Below are 21,379 nucleotides of genomic sequence, written 5' to 3'. Positions count from 1 at the left end.
ATTTTATGTTCACTGCTTGAGATTGGAAATACTCTTCTCTTACAAACCCCCAAAACTAGACTTGGAAAAATGTTCAAAGTCTTGCATCCCCACCCCCAACCCAGAAGGATATTTATTGGACTTTTATCGAGGACCTTTTGTGTGTATCAATGTTTCTCTTCATGTTAAAGAACATTTGAGGTTCTGGCTTTCAAAGATCATGCTGAAAGGGGGAGAGAAAAAAGATAAATATGTAATCAACTAGTATTTGTGCGTGCAGTACCTTGTCTAAAACGTATGCTCTGGAGTCCACTATCTTCTAGCTATATTCTCCTGCAGATAGATTTTCTTTGAAACATTAAGTAGCACTCTGCTTGATTAAATGTTGCCCATGAGACTCCACTGTGGTCATTAAAATGCACTCTTTCCTGTTGGTGTTTTTGAATATGTTAGTTTCACAAACAATTTTAATTTGGTCTGAAGTCTGTAATGCTGATGGATACTATTGGCATACCTTGTGTTGAGCAACATTAGGATCTGTCCTACTAACTCTTAAATAATTGCATTAAAAATCCTTAAAGACATGAAATAACAGAATTTATTGTCCTTTTTGCTCTTTATGGCATCTCCTTTAAACCTTTTCTTTTATCTCTTTTTGAGGACCACATTATGCTGTAGCAATATTTTTATTTTCACCCTTTGTCTCATCCCTCATTGCTCTGGGCAGAGTACTATCAATATTTTGGAGCCCTGCTTTCATTGGTGCTTTTCCTTTGCTTACCCTCCCAACCCATTGTTTGTTTTTGGCTCTATACATATCACTAATTTTGTACTTAATTAAAGCTTTTAAATTTGTATTCTCTTAAAATTAATTAGCTGAGGCTTATCTCTCTAACTCTAATTCTACTTTATTTTTCCCCAGTGATCTTTCTACTTTGTTTTTATTTTACTTCTGTTTAGTTAATTGACACTTAAATTCCCCCATTCCTTCATTGAGATACTTGGCATCCTGCTCTTACTAGTGTATAGAATTTGTTATTTAACTAGGCATGTCTATCATACTATGTTATTTCTATTCTATATCTGTGTATTTTTTCATTAATATCCTACTGTTAAGTATTTCTGACACAAATGGTATTAATCTCATAGCAATTGAGCATGGACTGGGGCTGCCTCTTTTAAAAATTTGTGGTGTTGTCTGAGCCATTGCAAGTAGTTTTATTTATTTATTTTTAAAACCTGTTATAGATAGTCACCTTTTTTTAAAAAATGTTTTATTTATTTTTAGAGAGGGGACGGGAGGGAGAGAGAAACATCAGTGCGGGGTTGCCTCTCGTGCGCCCCCTCCTGGGGACCTTGCCTGCAACCCTGGCATGTGCCCTAGACTGGGAATCAAACTGGCGATCCTCACAGACCAGCACTCAGTCCTCTGAGCCACACCAGGCAGGGTGTTTGCATGTAGTTTTAAATAGAGCAAGTACACAGGAACCCATTTGTGTCCTGATGCCATTAATTGATAATACAAAAAAAGGTTGGAATCAATGTGATTAACTGCAATTTTGTTTTGGTGCCAACTTGGTAAAAGGAATATGTATCCATTTTTCCTTTTCCTTGTTATTAGGTTAACATCAGCTATCAAAGGAAAACTTAAAACACACACTTCAATTTTTGTGTGGTTGGAAATAATGCAATGTTTTCTGTACTTTTGTATGAATGGAAAGTGATGTAAATCAAATCATTTTAATATATAATACATTGTGATATATAGATAGATGACTCCCTTGCTTAAGAATCCTTGTATATGAGATAGGAAGACAAAAGAATTATTTTTAAAAGCAGGTAGTGGAAAACAAAATTCAGAAATAGGCAGGGAGATAGAATAGAGAAGGGATGTAGCCCTTCCTATTCTTGGGGTGTATGGTTAGTTTTATCTGATTTATTATGTTTTATAACTTACGTTAGACATATTTTGCATGTATCAAATACTCTGGTAAGAAATAATAGAAGAAATTTGTAGACCATTAGGTCTATAAGTTTGATTTGCAAATCTGCATCTTTTAGATTGGTTTTTAAAAAATTATTAAGGCTAAAAATACTTTATAAAAAAACATTAAACTTAAACTGTGTTACTACAGATTGCCTTTGCTCTTTGTTGTATACTGCCCTTTGTTTTTTGATTATTGTTAATGTGATATATTTTTTCCCTTCATTTAATTTTTAACTCATTTTGTCATTATATATGAAGTGAGTTTCTGGTAGGCAGCACAAAGACCTTCAGTTTACTTGTGAGTAGGGAACTAAACCGAATTTCAGTAGAGTTGAGGGTGGGGAGAACTTACGTGACTCTCTGACAAAGTGTGGAGGACACAGAGGGCTTAGAAGAAGCAGATAATACCATTCCAGAAAGAGAGAGTCTAGCACAAAGTGGCAAAATACAGAGCAGCTTCACAGCACTGACTGTAAGAAAGACCATTGGGAGGGACAGCCTGTGAGGAAGAGAGGTATAGCGAAAGGGAAGGGGCCTTTGGAGAATTTGACAGTAAAGGAAAGGAAAAAATGGGAGGAAAATTTAAGATCTCCTAGAAAAAAAATTGCCAGCCCCTGTCCTCCATCTCCTCCTCCCCACCGACGGGAAGATCCATAAGAGAAATTGCACAGGGGAGCAGGGCAAAAAAAGTTCATGCTCACAATTTGGGAATCCTGATCCTGAAGTTCAGAGAAGTGTTCATCATTTCAGTTACTCAGCATATACTCTTTTTTGTTGCTTTTACACTTCATGTTCTTTCACATATTATAATTTTGGAGAGTCATTTTCCTTTGAAACATTTTCAGATGAATTCCTGCATGCAGTCTCTGTGTTTGTAACACGTATTGGGTTGGCCAAAAAGTTCGTTACTTTTTTTTTTTTTTTCCTGTAAAATAATGACACATTTTTCATTTTCACCAATACCTTTATTGATTTGGGTATTTTTAGTGTATCAGCTGTCACCCATGTGGTATAATGTTGATTGTTCTCAATTAATGTCCAGTTTGGTTGCTGTCCACTTCAGCTTGTCTGTCTACCCAACAAAATGTAGAACATTGTCCAGTGAGAAATCTCCAGCATGAAACTTTGCAGACCACTTTTGACACATTTAATCCGTCACAGCGCCTCTCCATAAACTGCACAAACCTTTTTTTTTGCGTTTCAGTTGTGTTTTTACCTTTTCTGAAATCATAAAACATAATATGCCAAAAATATTACGTATTTCCTTTCATCTTCAATATTAAAATGGCTACACAAAAATTCACCAATTTTGATTAGTGTTTTTTAAATGCACGCTTAATATGACAGCTATCACTGTACAATCTAACAAAATTATTTCGAATGAAGTTAAAGACAACTAAGCGCTATTAGAGGTATATTATGGAAAAAACCAAACAAACTTTTTGGTCATCCCAGGAGAACTTGAGTTACTTTCCATGGGGGCTAGGTATCCTAGGACTCCTGCCCCCTCCCTTTTAGGTTGCTCTTCTTGAGGCCTCTTTTCTCTGCAGGAGATACTTGGGAAACTGTGCTCTATAATGCTTCATAGTTTGAGTTGCCAGTTATCCCACATGTCAGGTTGGTTCCCATTGAGATTTGTGTCATAGTTCATTTTGTTTTTTATGTTTTCTTTTGTGAAATGTATGTATGTTTGATCATTTTAATTACTTGAAATATATATTGTTTCAGCCACTATGCTGAGCTTTAAATGAATGGACTTTTCTCCTCTGGAACTCAGTCTAATTTGAAATTTTAAGCCTCTTCTTTCATTCATGAATTCAACAGACTGAGCCAATTAAAAATTGTTATGATTATAATTCTGTAGAAAAAATGTTTTTATAGAGCTAACTGATATGTCTCATTCATGTGCCAGGCACTAAATGTAATCTTTTATTTGTGTTAACCCATCTGGCCTTCTTTACAACCAAGTGGCACAGACTGTTAATTATCTACACTTTATTATACATGAGAGAACTGAGGAACACAGAGGATGAGTACCTTGTTCAGGGTAATGGCTTGTCCATGCTTTGAACCCAGACCATCTACCTTGAACATCTGTGTTCTCTATTATTATTCTCCCTCACTTAGTTTTGAATCTGGTTTAATACCGTCATCTTGAAGACAAACAATTTTATTTAAATAACGTATATTTTAACTTCTTACCACTTCTGTTGTCCTTCTAGTTCATCTTCTTTTGCCTTGTCCAGAACATGGATCTGTCACCTTTGCTTCCACTTCTAACCTCCTTGCAGCTTGTCTTTATTTAGTAGTTACAATGATCCTTTTAAATGTAGATCACTTCACATCAGTCTCTTCCTCAAATACTCACCCCCAACCCCACACACTTTTTAGCCATTTACAATATAATAGAAAGGCTTTATTTTGGCCTGTAAAGAAAGCCCTTCACAATCTGGCTGGCATTTCTCTGACATAATATCCTTCCTTTAGCTCTGCTGCTGAGCTCCAATCCCACCGTTTTATTTAGGTCATAAGCTCCAGACGTGCAGGACCTTGTGGGTGGTGTTTACTCAGTGCCTAACACATGACAGGTACTGAGTAAATTTTTGTTGACTACATTGAGTAAAGAAATGCCTTTACTAATGATTGGTGCTTATTGGGAAGTAAAAATGAGTTTGAAGTTCCCATACTTTTTCTTTCTGGAATCAGACTCTTTGATATAGATTCTCAGTATCATTGTTTCTCCCTTACAGGCTGATGAGTAAATAGTATCTATGCGTGCTCTAATGTGTTTGACTGTTCTGAAACATATTTTGGTATTGTTTCAGTTCTCAAATTATTTTTCTTGGAAATAAAATTTATATCATCACCCTTGAATTATAGTATTTTTTCTTAGGCTACACAAAATTGTATACTTGAGATTGATTTTCCAGAAGCAATTAGTGTCCCTTGGGCAACTTATTTTTTAGCTTGAGCAGTGTTTCTTGACTCTTTTCATTATTAAGTTCCTCTCACTCCTGGCTGTTAAGTTAAAATTGAATTTAAATGAATTTCCTAACTTCCCAATCAGAGAAATTAAATGCTAAGGAATAAGAGAGAATCTCAAATACAATGGGATAAAAAGTTGAGCTGTGGAGGGTCACAGAACTTTGCAATGTCTAAGGTTATTTTTACCAATATTTATCTCTTTGGAAGCAGTACCCTCCCTCTCTCAATTGAGAAGACATGAACTTCAATTTGCTTAAGTAAATCAATTTCAGATGTTGTATTTTTTGTTCTAAAATATCCTGAAAAATTTTTGGTTGATCTTAATAAAAAATGTTTTATCATTAAATCTTATACATGATGTTTATTTAAACATTAGTAAAATAAATGACATGCCTTTCATTGCTCAATTAGGAATTCCAATTTTTTTTTATGTGTAATGCTAGTTTTTACCTTTAGTATAGGCCCTTTAAACACCTTCAGTGCAGAAAATACATTATAGTTTATAACCTAAACAGATTTTAAGTATTTTCATGTTTATTTCTCATTATGAGTAAATGACATCTTAGGTCTATTCCTATTTTCTAAGTTATTGTTTTCACGTTCTGTTAGCTTCAGTAGTTTGTGAATCACATTTACTGTTTGTTTCAGTTATAAACCAGTGGACCATAAGCTTATTTGGCTACCCTTAAGGGAGGCATTTGAGGAACTCTTTGCCCAGACGTTTTCCAAGAAGCAAAACTTCACGTTCTTGGGGCACATTCAGACCTGTTACAGGCAGAAACGGTGGCATGATCTCCTCAGACTAATGCAGCATGTGCACAAGTCAGCCATCAACAAGGATGGAAAAGAGAACGAAACTGGTAAGAATGTGACCCAGGCAGCTAGTGAGAGAGCATGTGGCTGGGGCCCAATTAGTAGAATAAGAAAAATATTTGGGGGGAAGAATGAAGCAAAACAAATCGGACCTGTCTAGGACTTAAGCCAGAGATGACTAATTTTGAAATATTGCTGCTCCCATGATTCTAGGCATGATTTCTGTAAGAACCAGTGGTTGGTATGTTGATGTACAAGTACCACTTTAGTTGTTAATAGCATTTCCTTAGAAAAAGAGATTAAGTCCAAAAAGCTGGATTCCATAGCCAAGGGGCTTTTGGTAGCTTAGTTATCTTCTCTGTGCTTTCTCTTCTATAAAATGGAAATAAGAATACTTATTTCAAAGTGAAAAATAAGTCAGTTAATTAATACATACGTGTATGAATGAATTGACTAGTATTGTAGTCAGCACTTAGTGTTTGGACTTTTAAAAAATATACTTCTAATATGTTTGATTTTTATGAGAGCTTTGTTAATTGTATGTTTTTGTGTTGAAATTATATATATTATAATTTAAAATATATGTTATAGTTTTGTCTTTATTCTTTCTTAGGGTTACTCCTAAAAGAGAAATGGGAAGCATTTGGTCTTAGACTCGACCATGCCCAGCAACAGATGAAAATGACTGAAAATGCCCTGTTGTTTGCATTTGTAGAGGTATTTTGCTTTAGTTATTTAAGTTAAGAGACTGTTGATTTGATGCAAAATCCAAGTTTTATGCAGGCTTCTATTTTATATTCTCTACATGTTGCTATTTTTAGTGCTTGTTGTTCAAGACTGAACTTTTTAATGAAATAACATGTTTAGGAAGACTTTGAAAGACGTTCTTGACAGAAATTACAAAGTTTTGATGAGCATTATTATTCATAAAGATGGCCATTGAGGACAGATAGTGAACTCTGTATTGTTTCCTTGCCCTGCGTGTGTGTAAGAGCCAGAGCAAGCGCACTAGTTTGGGTCCATTTACTTTAGGCCCCATGCTTGATTCCAGTGCATGGGTGGCTCTACTGTTTTCTATCTTATGACACTGTAGGAAAGATCAGCTTAATTAAAAGTTCATGACCGAAGCATTAAAAATTTTTATTTTTAAAAAATTTGTTTCTGTGATACCCTTTAAACGACATCCTAAGGGAGGTAGGAATGTTACTTGAGATTGTGTTTTGGTATGAGAGAAAGTCACTCAACCACATGTCCATCGGTGTGGGAAATTGGGGCATCAGTGCTTAATCTTACTGTGATTATTTCTAAAATAGCCAATTAAAATGTCAAGTGCTCTCAAAGTAGAGTTTATAACCTATTTCATGACTTAGCATTATACTGGAATATAATACATTTGTTCTTTTCTTTTTTTAAATTAAATTTGTAGAAGATTCTTTGTCACGATTATTGTGAAAACAAAAGTATAAAGCAGTTTAATAATAGTAAAACAGTTCAGTTTTTTTGATGTGTCAGCTGTAAAATTTTTATTACTCTTAGACTAGAACTCTGAGAAAATCAGTGATGCTAGGAAAGATTCATTTTGATGTTCTTCAGCAACTATGAAAGGATACATATTACAACCTCTATATACACCTTTGATTTAGTCCTTTATCTCATATATTCATAGCTTGACCCTGTATTTATTTTGGGTGTTTTTGATAACAATCTGAGCACCTTTAAACATCTAAATACATTGTTATAGCCCTGGCTGGTGTGGCTCAGTGGATCGAGTGTCAGCCTGTGAACTAAAAGGTTGCCAGTTCGATTCCCAGTCAGAGCACATGCCTGGGTTGCAGGCCACGTTCCCAGTAGAGGGCACGTGAGAGGCAATATATTTCTCATACATTGATGTTTCTCCCTGTTTCACCCTCCCTTCTCCTTTCTCTAGAAGTAAATAATTAAAATCTTTAAATACATTGATCTCATTTACCTCCCATCCATATAATGAGATGATCTAGTTTATTGTATCTTACTGTTAGTCTCAAAGATATTCCCTTGATCCTTCTAAACATAAAATGTTAACTTAGTCTTAACTCTCAAATCAGGTTAGTCTTAAATCAGGTGGCAGCCATTTGGAGAGGTTTGGCCTTGCCTCTTATTTTCTGACCCCGCTGTGTAACTTTTTTGGTGAGTGTGTCCTTATTTGAAATGGATCTTACCATTTTTCTTTATCCTCTTCTAGGGTACATTAGCTCAGGCTGTAAAGAAAGGAGAGTGGATCTTGTTGGATGAGATTAATTTGGCTGCTCCAGAAACATTAGAATGTCTCAGTGGTTTACTCGAAGGCTCCTCTGGCTCCCTGGTGTTGCTGGATCGAGGGGACACAGGTAGGACTTGATCCCCTTGGGGTCTGACTTGCTGCCAGGTCTGTTGGCCTCTTTAGAGTAATAATCTGTTGGGTGGGTTACATGGGTTGCCCAGTTGGATTTATTTCATAGGTATTTATTTTCTGTGAAAGTCCTGTTGTTAGGAGGTATGGGGAATGATCATTTATCAAGGCATTTGGGTAGCAGGTAATAGACATGCACAATAACTGGAAAAATATATGCTTGTGAATAGGTAATAAAACATAAATTAGTGAATAAGCATACTATAAAAGATGATGGAATGGCAGCATAAGATTAAGTTGTGCATTTAGGTCTGAAAACCGATTTTCATGGGGTTTCAGAAATGTCAGGGATGGTTTGAACAGCTAACACCAACTTTGCTGAGCCCGAGACAGAGTTTTTTGACCTGGAGTCCTGTTTGATTTTACAAGTGCTTGAGAATTTGTAGTTTTCTCTTAACAGAACCACTGGTTCGTCATCCTGACTTTCGTTTATTTGCCTGTATGAATCCAGCAACTGATGTGGGCAAAAGAAATCTCCCACCAGGAATTAGAAACAGGTGAGGGGACATGGCCTGGTTACTGGACACTTTTTTTAAAAGTTCTCTGTATTTGTTTAGTAATACTAACATAACCAAACCCTGTAACAGTGCTTGAAATTTCTCCATCACTGATAGAGAATCTTCCTTATTTGTTATATTCCTTAACTCTCTATCAGTGGTAGGAATGTGGAACATTCTAGAACATTGGATAATTTTTCCTTTGGGTCATTAGTATCACACTTACTGTCTCATGGATATTGTTGAAAACAAAAATCTTTCCTTCTACAAATAGCCTGGGACTATTAGAAAAACTTCACATAATGATGTTAACGGTATAATAGCACAAATGTCTATAGAAACAAAATCTTCTTGGATAAGGCTAATTATTTATAAAAGGTCTTTTAAATTTCAGTTTCCATCATTAAGCACTGACTGACATGAACAAGGTACTTAAGTTATTGGTACTTTATGTATGTAGCACTTGGGAAAAGATAAATGACTTTATTTATTATTGGTAACCTTTTGTTGACTTTTAAGTTTTAGTTAAAATTGTATTAGTAATAAAAGCGCCTTAGGAAAATTTTATAAACTGCCACTATGTATTTTCTTTTGACACTATTTTATTTTTCGTGATAAGGGGGCTTTTTGTTGCATGTATTTTTTATTATATGTACTTATGATAAAAAATGCCTGAAAATGAGTGTAAATGAGTCTTATTTTTTGTAACTGTTTCTTATAAGGACTGTAAGTGGAAAACTTCATTTCAAAGAAATAATGGTAGATTTTGGTAATAGGCATTATTTTTTATTTTGTTATGGTCAGTCTGTATCACAAGTTGAAAGACTATTAATATTAAACTAGAAACAGTTAAAATGAGTTTATGTAACTTCTGTTTTTCATTTTTTATTGTCAGAATAGTTATATTAATTTCCTAAAAATTGTTTTTATGTAATAATTGTCTTACAGGTTCACAGAACTTTATGTAGAAGAATTGGAAAGTAAAGAAGACTTACACATTCTTATTGTGGATTATCTGAAAGGATTGAGTGTGAACAAGAGTACCGTGCAAGGAATCATAAAGTAGGTGTTTTTTGGTTTCTTTATAAACCTTTCCTCTAAACATAAAAATGTGTGCCTCATATTATTTTTCCTTTTTTTTCTTTCTTCTAACTGGAGAAAACTGATGGAAGTATTAATTACTTAGATTTCTATTTTAAATTTGGAACCTCATGAACTGCCTTGGATTTTCCTAACAAAAGAAAGAATATAAAGTTAGGGTGTAAAGAGGCAAGCCAAAGCCCATTTGGACAAGAACCTGGATTTGACTGTGTCACATATTTTGTTATACTTGATCTTACGGTAGCTGGTCCTGAATTTTTTGCACTTTTATTTCAGTCTGAAACTTTTTCCATCTTGTCATCTTCTAATTTCTAAAGTGTATGGTAATGATAGTAGTAATTGGTCACCATATCTTCATGCTTTTTAACATTTTGTCATTAGTGATTATATTCATAGCCTTTTAAAACACCATGATTTTGTTTTTCCTGTGTGCGTATTCATCACCATTATGTATTTGCCCCTTGTACCAGAGCCGACTCTGGAACACTGTGCTTGAGCTCAGTATATTCTCTTTAAGGTCCTCTCACATCTCAGTATCTTTTCATTAAGAATTAGAATTCTGTCCCCCTCTCTTCTTTCCATCCTTACAGAAAACTTATTCTTTTGAAAGAATACCTCTGAGTGTGTAGAAAGTAGATTTTTTAAAAAAGAATGAGAGGTTTTGATGCATGTTCTAGAAAGTTATATGTAAGCTTAGCCATCTAATCCATAAAAATGGCTTTTGGGAGCAACAGCAAAATAATGAATAAAATCACTTGAAGTACATTCTCTTTGTAGCTTCTACAGAGATGTGCGGAAAGAATCTGGGACAACATTGGTGGACGGGACGGGCCATAGACCTCACTACAGCCTTCGGACTCTCTGCAGGGCCCTGAGATTTGCAGCTTCCAATCCATGTAGCAACATCCAGCGCTCGCTCTATGAGGTGTTTCTAAAGCCTGGGTCTGAATGGAGCTTGGTGGACACCTCACCATGGGGAGGGGGGAAGTAGGGATGCATATTTCAGGTTTGCTTGTGCCTTCCATTTAGTCAGATTGACCCAAACTATTTTATACCAGAGCTACTCTGACGTTTTTTCAACCATGGTATTCTATTAAAAGTTGTTCTGGGAACTGTTAATTGCAGAAGAGTAATTAGTGGTGTGCCTTTCTTTGTTCTTCCTAGGGCTTTTGTTTGGGTTTCCTAACACAGCTTGACAGGGCATCACACCCAAAAGTTCAGAAGCTTATTTGTCAACACATTGTCTCTGGCAGTGTTAAAAGTCTGCTGAAGCAGGTATGTTTGGTTTTTGTTTTTGATTTGTTTAACAAATGAAAGGATGGATTATCAAATTTTGAACTGTTTGGTTTTTTATAAAACTTTCTTCTAATTATAAATCTGTTTCAAAAGAGTTAAACATTAAATGGTAAAAATTCCCAGTAATCCTACTCTTTGGAGATTTAAACCCTGTAGATAGTCCTTTCCATCTAAATTCTGATTTATGTATGTGTGTGTACATTTGTCAAGGTGAATCCTAATAAGTATCAAATATAAGTGATATAAATGGTACAATCTCATAGGAATGTTCCTGTAGCTTTCTTTCTTAGCCTAACTAGAATGTACCTTCAAGATGGGAATAGAGTGTTCTAGAAGGGCACTTTTTTGTAGCGACCACTATTTGAGCATTTTGATCTATAAAAATAGTAATTTTTTATAAATCAACTTAATAACTTTCACTACATCTTCAAAATATAATGGTTTATCCATAGTGTTATCTGTAACAGATTAGTTTCCCTGAGGAGTTGCTTTTATTTTTAAAGTCTTCCAGGAGATCCAGATGAAATAATGCAAAGCCCTCCTCACTCATTACAATACTGGCCCTATTTTGGGGAATGTGGTTTATATGAAATACATGTTTTTTACCAAAATACTTCTCCAGAGTGAGAAATTCAGTAGGTACGAGAACTAAATCATAAATTATCTGAGAAATTTTGATTCAAAATTTCCCCCAATTTCACCTACTCCCATCTGAATTTAAAACTAATACACGTCATTATTTTGTTCTTATTCCTCAAAGTAATTGTATTTTTATATGTCATCCATGGGTCTTAATGTTGAAAGCATCCAGAACAAGGCAGCACTCTTGGTGACAACTTCTTTTCTTACTTTACTTCCCTCTCCGTACCATAGTTGTCCTGGCACTGTGGGTTATTTCTTTAACTTTTGTGTCTTTCAGCCTATTCCAGAACCAAAAGGAGGTCGGCTTATACAGGTTGAAGGCTATTGGATTTCGGTGGGAGACAAGGAACCTAAAATAGATGAGACGTACATTCTCACCTCTTCCGTCAAGCTGAATCTGAGAGACATAGTTCGAGTGGTCTCTGCAGGGTGTGTGGAGCTTTTCTTTTGCTGCTCTGAAGTTTTATATTTTAGACATTGATGACATTCTCGTCTTACTTCCATTCTAGTCTTACTTCCTTAACTTCCAAAGTGGTTTATTGTTTTTTATGGGCTAAGTGAACTGTCACCTTTCTCTTGGCACAAATCATTATTTCTAGTTGCACCTTTAATGGAAGCACCATGGATGCAGATTATTTTGGTCATCGTTAAGGTTGCTTTTCAGTATTTTGTTGATGAATACTCATTACCCATTATTTGTTAAGTGAATAACAGCTAATCGCACTTATTGTTTCTCACAAGTAGCACAAGAGAGGTTGGGATTTTTCCTCAGGAAACATTTTTACATAGAAATTTCTCAGGGCTTAAGAAATATTCCATTAATAGTACATAGGTATATAAGAATTTTCTTTTATGATGAAGTTAAATGATATAGTCATTCTTTTTTAACATTATTTAAGTTAATTCTGGTTTTTATCTTTTTTTTTTTTTTTAATTGCTTTGTTGGCTGTTGGCTGATCTTTTAAAGGACATATCCAGTGCTGATTCAGGGAGAGACATCGGTGGGTAAAACAAGCCTGATCCGGTGGCTAGCTGCAGCTACTGGCAACCACTGTGTGCGTATTAACAATCACGAACACACGGATATTCAAGAGTACCTTGGCTGTTACACATCCAACTCCTCGGGGAAGCTTGTGTTTAAAGAAGGTAATAAGGTTATTATTCTGTTTCATGTGTATAGGTGTTCATTCTTTTAGACCCATTTCCCCAAGTAATCTTTATCCTTTCCAGTTGAGGCACATGGACTGCTGCCAGTACAGCTGGTTTTTCTTTCTCACTTAGCTGCATGATGGTTTAGGAGTGATGGTTAGGAGTCCAGCTTCCTTTGGGCCCCATTAAAATCTTTGTCAGCTCTAGTCAGGACCAGGGCCAAGTTTTGAAGAGTGTAGTTGTTCCTACTTCATTTCTTAGATACTCAAAAGAATGGAGTGAGCATTTAGCAGAGGGAAGCTGGGAATTATTTGAGAATGTGGTGATTTAAATGAAATTAAACTGCAGTGGAAAAAAATAAGTTGGAAATGTCATATTTGTCAGCCTTGGCTCCCCTCTGTATGAAATAAAAAGGACTAATTGAAAACTGCTTTGGTATATAACATCACAAATTATTTTGGGGCATGACCAGCTATGGAGAGTAGTTTGCTTTGAAATATAACGGTAATCTAGGGTTTGTAGATTTGTATAAAACTTTGGACTAATTTATGCATTAATTCTCAGTGTTTATTTCCTCCAAGGTGTCCTTATTGATGCTATGAGAAAGGGCTACTGGATTATTTTAGATGAACTGAATTTGGCCCCTACTGATGTGTTAGAGGCACTGAACAGACTGTTAGATGATAACCGTGAATTGCTCATAACAGAAACACAAGAAGTTGTTAAAGCACACCCTCGCTTCATGCTCTTTGCTACCCAGAATCCCCCAGGACTTTATGGAGGCAGAAAGGTGTGTAGCATTTGTCCCCTTACTCCCATTTGTTCTGCATTGAGTAGTAAATCTTTCACTGAAGACCGAGATTTTTTTACCTCTTTTGAAGGGTCTTTCTTTTTGTGGTGAATAGCAGAGCCTCCATTTAGGAAATTAGTTTAAAAAGCCCTTTTTATCATGTTTTTTTCCTCCACCTTTCCTAGGTGCTTTCTAGAGCCTTTAGGAATCGGTTTGTGGAATTGCACTTTGATGAATTACCAAGTTCTGAGCTGGAAACAATCTTGCATAAGCGGTGTAGTTTGCCACCCTCTTACTGCAGCAAGTTGGTTAGAGTCATGCTGGACCTTCAGGTATTTCATCTCTCCATCACTTAACTTAGTTTCTTATCTTTTTTTAAAAATTTATTGATTTTAGAGATGGGGTGGGGGCTAGAGAGAGGCAGGCAGACATTGATTTGTTATTCCTCTTATTTATGCGTTCATTGGTTGATTCTTGAATGTGCCCTTATCTGAGATTAAATGCCCAACCTTGGTGTATTGGGGCAATGCTCTGACCAACAGAGCCACCCAGCTAGGGCACTTAACTTAGTTTCTAATGGAATGTGTTGATTAGACTTGGTGATCAAAATTTGATAAGTTCCTTAGGTAGTAAGAGCAGTCCATCCATCCACCCTATTTGTTTGTTTATTTATTTACCCCCCCCCCCCAGTAAGGATCTTGTCTTCAAATGCATCTCATTAATATTTTTTGGTTTTGTTTTGTAAGTTGATAATTTAATATGTTAAAAAATTTTCTGATATAGTATGTGATGGTTTCCTGTTTATGGATAATATTGGGGCGTTCTGTTTAGATTAGAGTTTGGCATAAACAAACTGCAGTTGTTTTTTAAATGGATATGTTCCTAATGGACATACAAACAAACAAAAAAAAAGAAAAGCTAAGCCAGATTTATCTTCTGGAAGGTGGGCCCCTTACAGTACAGGCTTCCCTTGCTAGGTGAATGTTCTAGGAACCCAGCTAACATTGTTAGAGGCTGTGTTTGGCTTCAGTGAAATATTTTTGAAGACTCTTTCAACGTATTTTCCCATTTTGTGATGGATGATTTATGAGCTTGCATCTGCCTAAGCCCACTGAGTGTTCAGTTTTTGACCAAAAAATGGCATGACCCCATGCCCTACTCTCTCTTCACCTGATCTGGTCCCTGAGTGAGTTTTTTTTTTTCCTCCTGGATGAAAAAAGACTTCAAAGGGAAACATTTTGCTGATGTGAAAGAGGTGGAACAAAAGATGTCAGAGGCACTAAAAAGCATCAAAACTGATGAGTCCAAAAACTGTTTTGAGCAGTGGAAAAAGGTTTTGATAGGTGTATTGCATCAAATGGAGAGTACTTTTGAAGGTGACTGAGTACACAACTTTTTATAAGTAAATTCCTTTTTTGGGGTCCTCCCTTCTAATGAGACTTTTTTTGTGTGGCATTCCCCTGTCAACTCTGGAAAGCTACAATAGTCTTTTTTTCTTCTCTCCCCTCCACCACCCCAATATCCCATTTCACTTATGGGGTTAAAAGTATTCTTTTATCAGAATTTTACACTGGCAAATTACTTTTCAGAAACCTAATAATAATAAACATTTTTACTACCGTGGTCCCACGTTACGGGATTAATTTTCCTGTATGTTTGCCCACGTTTGTATTCGTGATCTTTTTCTGTATGGTGTATGAGATCGAATTCCATTGTTTTTTTAACATGAGTTTGCATTTTTGTTCCAGTGGTTACACCCCAGTTATATTTTGAAAGTTTAATCAGTGGAATAGTGGAATGAGTAATTTTTATGGGAGCTTACATTTGTTAAGAATTTTATGTATGTTTTACTATACGCTTGACACTGTCCTTTTTCATTTATTTTGATATGTTAATAGTCCTACCGCAGAAGTTCTTCAGTGTTTGCTGGAAAGCAGGGCTTCATCACCCTTCGGGACTTGTTTCGATGGGCTGAGAGATACAGATTGGCCGAACAGACCGAGAAGGATTACGACTGGCTACAGCATTTAGCCAATGATGGTATGCTTTTAGTCGAGTGCTTTCAAACCATGTAGTGATATCAGATAGCACACTTTTTAATTAAATCAACCTTGCCCAAATTGTGATCAATATGTATGTTTTACTAGGTATTTCAGAAACTGAGCCTTTCTCCCTCAAGTCCCAATTGCTTTTGTAAATGGTACTATTTCTGCAGGCCACTGTGCTAATATATTTTGGTTTCCAAGGTTTTCTTGTTACTTCCTTCATGTGGCTACCTGTGGGAGTCAGGCTATGAACACAACACCTTTAGGAATTTAGGCAGGTGGTTGGGATGTCTTTTGGACCATTTGTCTGCAATGTAGTGACTGTGAAGACCTGTGCTGTGCCTTAGAGTCATAGAAAACTGATAGGTCAGCTAATATCAGAGACCTGAGAGAAGGCAGTGATGTTGCCTGAGACTCAGGATTGGTCATATTGGTTTAATCCTTCGGAAGAATTTATATGTTCTTCTTTACGATAGGATAGAAAGCATTTCATAAAGTTCTGATTGGAAAGGTGCTGATGAGTGGTTAATGGGGTGGTTAATGAGCAGGAGAATAAATAAAACTAACCCATAAGAATTGTAATTCTTCTTTCCTGGTAAAGAATAGGTAGGAGGAACACATTTTTAAAAAGCTTTTAAATTGAAATAGAACAATATAGTAAAGTAGGTGAAACAGTCTGTTATTTCATGTACAGCTCGATGTATTTTTACATATGTATGTACTTATGTGAATCACTACCTAGGCCAAGATGTAGAACTTGTAGTACTACATACACAAAGACTGTTTTATGAGTCTTGCCAGTCTTAACTCCCGTGGAGGTAACCACTGCTTTGATAATGGATCGATTACCACTAATTGATTTTACCTGTGCTTGAGCTTCATCTAAATAGTATCATGAAGTATGTACTCTGGGTCTGGCTTCATTCCATTCACTCTAATGTGAGATACAGCCATGCTGTTATGTATATCAGGACTTCATTTTTTAAAATACTATTACTGTGTTATAACCCTTTGTATGGAGATACCATAATATGTTTAGCCTTTCTCATGTTGATGGACATTTGGATCCTTTCCACTGTTTAGCTATTATGAATAAAGATGCTCTGATCATTGCTGTATATGTTTTTTGGTACACATATGTGTTCATTTGTGTTTGAGTCTACTTACAAGTCATGTTGCTGGAGCATAGGGCAAATACAGTTAGTTGTAGTAAGATCTCCCAGTTTTCCAAAGTAGCTCTTCAGATTTCTTTTCCAGCAGCAGCAGCTAGTGAGAGTTGGCTATTGGTTTATATTTTCAACATCCCTTGGTATTGGCACTTGACGGTTCCTCATTTTTATTTTTTTAAGGTTACATGCTTCTGGCAGGCCGAGTCAGGAAGCAGGAGGAAGTTGATGTGATTCAAGAAGTCCTTGAAAAACATTTCAAGAAAAAGTTGTGTCCTCAATCCCTCTTCTCCAAAGAAAACGTCCTGAAATTGCTGAGTGAGTTGGCCAACATAAGCAGAGGAGAATGAAATTGAGCTATATTCATGTTAGAACCTAAATATTTATTCTGTTTTGATAGATAAATTATCTGCTCAGATGTCCACGTTGGAGTCCAAGTTCAGCCATATTGTGTGGACTGAGAGCATGCGGAGACTGGCGATGCTGGTGGGAAGGGCGTTGGAATTCAGCGAACCAGTGCTGTTGGTTGGAGACACTGGGTAAAGTTCTGTGACAATAACTGGTTGTGAGGGTTCACTTCAATTCCATAGGATTACTGAATTTTCCCGGAAGGACTCGTCAGGAAAGCAGTCTTTGGTTTTTTCCTTTTGTTTCCGCCCTTTCTCTCTTTTTTTCCTTTTCTCCCTTTCTTTTTTAAGAAATAAAAGATCTGTTGTTTACTTTCGTCTACCTTCAGACCTTTGTGATGGAAAAGAATGATTTTTTGCATCATAATCACTGGGGCTGGGATTTTTTTTAATGTAATTATTTTAAACGGTGACATTCATTCTGTAGATAGATGTATAGAGGAAAACAGCACATCACTGTATGTCTTGAAAGTATGTAAAGATTGGCTTTCTTCCACATTCCTTGGTAGTGGTTGGTAGAAGTAGGAAAGAATGGAACTTACACCATGTTTGCCATCCTGGATAAAGAACATGTCAGGGTTCTGGTGATTTGGGGACGTGCTCCCTGGGCCAGGGGTGGAGACATCAAATGTTGGCCCGCAGTGTCTGCTGCTGCAGTGAGGCTCTCACCAGGGCTCCTCTCTTCTGCTGACTGGGATGTCTGTGGGTGTGTATTTAGAATTCATGCTTCTTGTTAATCTGGTATGTATCTCTACAGGTGTGGGAAAACTACCATTTGTCAGGTGTTTGCAGCCTTGGCAAATCAGAAATTATACTCAGTCAACTGCCACTTACACATGGAGACATCTGACTTCCTGGGGGGGCTGCGGCCAGTGAGACAGAAGCCAAAGGACAAGGTTTGTCTGGTAGCAAATGAGTATATTCATTTAAAGGACTGCCGTCAGCTCTGTGCATGAATCAATTTTGTGCATGGTAGGGTTTTTTATTCCAGATTTTATATGTATCTTTAGATTTTCACGGGTCTGCAAGGGGCCTCATGAGCATCCTGTTTGCAGAATCTGTCCCTTATTCCCAGACCTTTATGGGAAGACCCCAAAAATCCCAGAATTAGTTTATTAAAAATTGTGTATTCTTACATGTTTAAACTTCAGTCACCCTTAAAGGATTGTCTCCATTCGATGCAATACACTTATTGAGACAGTTTCTCCCCTGCTCAAAACAGTTTATGTACTCATCAATTTTGATGCCTTTTAGTGCTTCTGCCAATTTTTGTTTCAACTCTTCCACATCAGCAAAATGTTTTCCTTTGAGGACTTTTTTCATCTGGGGAAACAAAAAGTCTCTTGGGGCAAGATGGGGTGAATAGGGAGGGTGGGGCAAGGGGGTCATGCCATTTTTGGTCAAAAACTGCTGAATACTCAGCATATTGTGGGCAGGTGCATGCTCCTAAATCACCCATGAATTGGGCAAAGACGTTGAAAGAGCCTTCAGAAAAATTCGCGGAAGCTGAACACAGCCTCTCACCCAATGCCAGTTGGTACACCAATACAGGTGGGTTCCAGAACACTCATCTAGCGGAGGAAGCCTGTACTACAAGGGGCCTGCCCTCCAGAAGATAATTCCGTTTTGTGGCGGGGGATGGTCCCCGCTCCCCCCATGCTTTCTGACTGATCACTTCCCTGTAGCAGACATCAGTTTACTACATGTGTGTTGTCTTGTGGACACCTGCCCTTTTCACCTCCTCCTCTTCCAAACTGTAGGAAGAAATTGACACATCAAGACTCTTTGAATGGCATGATGGGCCTCTGGTTCTGGCCATGAAGGAGGATAGCTTTTTCCTCTTGGATGAGATCTCACTGGCCGACGACTCTGTCCTGGAAAGACTCAACAGGTATACACCCTGTGTTTGGTTTTGCTGGTCTTGTTTCTATAGATACTAATTTTTATGCACAGTAAATATTAGAAAATGATAATGAATTACTACCTTTTTTTTTTGTTTCAGTGCACAGGATCTCATTTAAGAGGCCTAATTTTTCTGTTTTGTTGTCAATAATCAGAAAGATGGGACTATGGGATAGCTAGGCTAAAACAAATGAGCCTAAGTTAAAATTCTTTTTTATGGCAAATTATAAAGCCATTGTCTTAATTTTTTAAAAGTATTAAAATCAGCATTCTAGATTTGAGAGACCTTGGCTGTGAGGCCTCTCAAAACTTCAAACCAATATGAATCTTGATATATACCTATTTTCTCTCCTTATTGAGGTATAATTTACATGTCATAAAATGCACTCATTTTAAATGTATAATTCAATGAATTTTAGTAAACTTAACATTTTGCAACCATCACAGTCAGTTTTACAACATTTCCATCATCTCAGTAGGATCCCTTGTGCCCATTTACAGGTTATCTCTGATGCCACCTCCTGTTACTAATCTTCTAAGTCTCAAGATTTGTCTTTTCAGGACATTACATATAAATGGTCTTTTTTTCATTTTGCAATAATGTTTTGAGGTTTATCTATGTTGTAGGCTATCAGTAGTTTATTTCTTTTTATTTCTAATAATGTTTCACTGTGTGGATATACCATATTTTTTATCTATTCACCACTTGGAGGTATTTGGGTTGTTTCTACTTTATGAATGATGCTGACATGAACATTCACATGCAAGATTCATTTTTAAAACGAAAGCCTTCCTTAATAAGGGCATAAGTGGAAAAATGAATTCTTTTTGTTTTGATCAGAAATACTGTCCCATCACACAGGAATTGAGATAATGAGTCTTTTTAAAATGTGTGGTTAGGAAACCATTAACTAAAGTGAAAACTTGACAGAGTAGATAACTTTCTCCTTAAAGAATGTTGAAGACCACAAAATAGGAAGAATATATAAGCCTTTTCTAATAATGTATTCTCTATTTTCTCCCTGTCTTTTAGTGTCCTTGAAGTAGAAAAATCTTTGGTATTAGCAGAAAAAGGCAGCCTAGAGGACAAGGATAATGAGGTAGAGCTGTTGACTGCTGGGAAAAAATTCCGTATCTTAGCAACCATGAACCCTGGGGGTGACTTTGGAAAAAAAGAGGTAAAACCATGTTCTCAAAGCATAATTTATTTTAACTTTTTGACCATAGCTTGTTGGCACCCTTAAATGCAGTATGTAAAGATGCATTTGGAATTTTTATGTTGGGTAAAACCTGGGTAAAAGATACCAGAAAGATATTTTAGGATTATTACAAGGTTGAGAAATAATTCAGACAGATAAGCATTTCCTTATTTGACATCTTACTTTGTCTATGTGCCGGAAATTTCATTGTTCCATTCATTTCGCCCAGCTCTTTACATACATTACTGTAAAAAATTCTCCCAAGAGCTCTGCGAAAAAGTTATTTTTTTCTACTTTTGTGGATGTGAAAAGTTGAAACTGAAATTTAATCTCAAGCTGTGCTGTTCGAGTTTACTCTCTTACACGAGTGTGGCTTTATGAGTGATTTTAAAGTGCCAAGAAATCACAGCCAAGAACCTCTTTTGGTTTTGCAAGTGGACCATATCTGTTCTCACAGGGTTCTGTGGGTCGCTCTCAGCCTATTGGAAAGAAAAGAGTGGAGGTATTTCCTCTCTTCACAGGGCGGTGTTAGGATTCAGCCTAGATCTAACACTCAAACTCTGTGGCTTTCTTGCTTGTGAGGCCTCTTAGTGAAGTATGTGTGATGTATGAGACCTTAGCCTGTTACAGTTAGGAAGAGAGTAGTGTGGTAGCAGGTCAGGGATGATGAGAAGAACCAGGGGTTGCTGGTGAATGAAAGCAGTTCAGATTCATGGTAACTTGGTGGGTACCTAAAAGCAAACATGATATTTTGGACCTAATTTTTCTCAGTAACGTAAGATAAAAGCTTATTATCACTGTGCCTCAAGAGAAGTGTTCTGAAGAGAAAAATAAAATACACTACAATTTGAAACAAAGTATGGAAACTGGTTCCTTGGCAAGTGGAAATAGCACAGAGGATATGATTTCAATGTTGTGTATGTTTACTTGACTGTCAGATTAGCTTATGTTTTTCTTAGCCTAAAGCTGTCAAAAGATTGACAGCTTTTATTT

The 21,379-nt window shown here is 36.5% G+C and overlaps 1 protein-coding gene across 1 annotated transcript in view; it reads left to right on the top strand.

The window, feature by feature from the left end:
- The window catches only part of MDN1 (midasin AAA ATPase 1), a 143,766-nt gene that overhangs the window by 43,983 nt on the left and 78,404 nt on the right, over nt 1–21,379 (top strand). The window contains exons 16-32 of the mRNA XM_054569713.1: nt 5,600–5,811; nt 6,378–6,481; nt 7,986–8,130; nt 8,593–8,689; nt 9,638–9,751; nt 10,568–10,715; nt 10,955–11,065; nt 12,006–12,157; nt 12,696–12,874; nt 13,459–13,667; nt 13,853–13,999; nt 15,566–15,707; nt 17,062–17,196; nt 17,279–17,417; nt 18,043–18,181; nt 19,046–19,176; nt 20,221–20,365. Of these exons, the coding sequence (XP_054425688.1) occupies nt 5,600–5,811; nt 6,378–6,481; nt 7,986–8,130; nt 8,593–8,689; nt 9,638–9,751; nt 10,568–10,715; nt 10,955–11,065; nt 12,006–12,157; nt 12,696–12,874; nt 13,459–13,667; nt 13,853–13,999; nt 15,566–15,707; nt 17,062–17,196; nt 17,279–17,417; nt 18,043–18,181; nt 19,046–19,176; nt 20,221–20,365 (2,449 nt within the window). The remainder of the gene's footprint in view (nt 1–5,599; nt 5,812–6,377; nt 6,482–7,985; nt 8,131–8,592; nt 8,690–9,637; nt 9,752–10,567; nt 10,716–10,954; nt 11,066–12,005; nt 12,158–12,695; nt 12,875–13,458; nt 13,668–13,852; nt 14,000–15,565; nt 15,708–17,061; nt 17,197–17,278; nt 17,418–18,042; nt 18,182–19,045; nt 19,177–20,220; nt 20,366–21,379) is intronic.

Source organism: Pteronotus mesoamericanus, unplaced genomic scaffold, assembly GCF_021234165.1.
Source record: "Pteronotus mesoamericanus isolate MK-2021 breed Mesoamerican mustached bat unplaced genomic scaffold, CSHL_Meso_final contig_20, whole genome shotgun sequence".
NCBI classification, from domain to species: Eukaryota; Metazoa; Chordata; class Mammalia; order Chiroptera; family Mormoopidae; genus Pteronotus; species Pteronotus mesoamericanus.
This window is presented reverse-complemented; position numbering and strand designations above follow the sequence as displayed.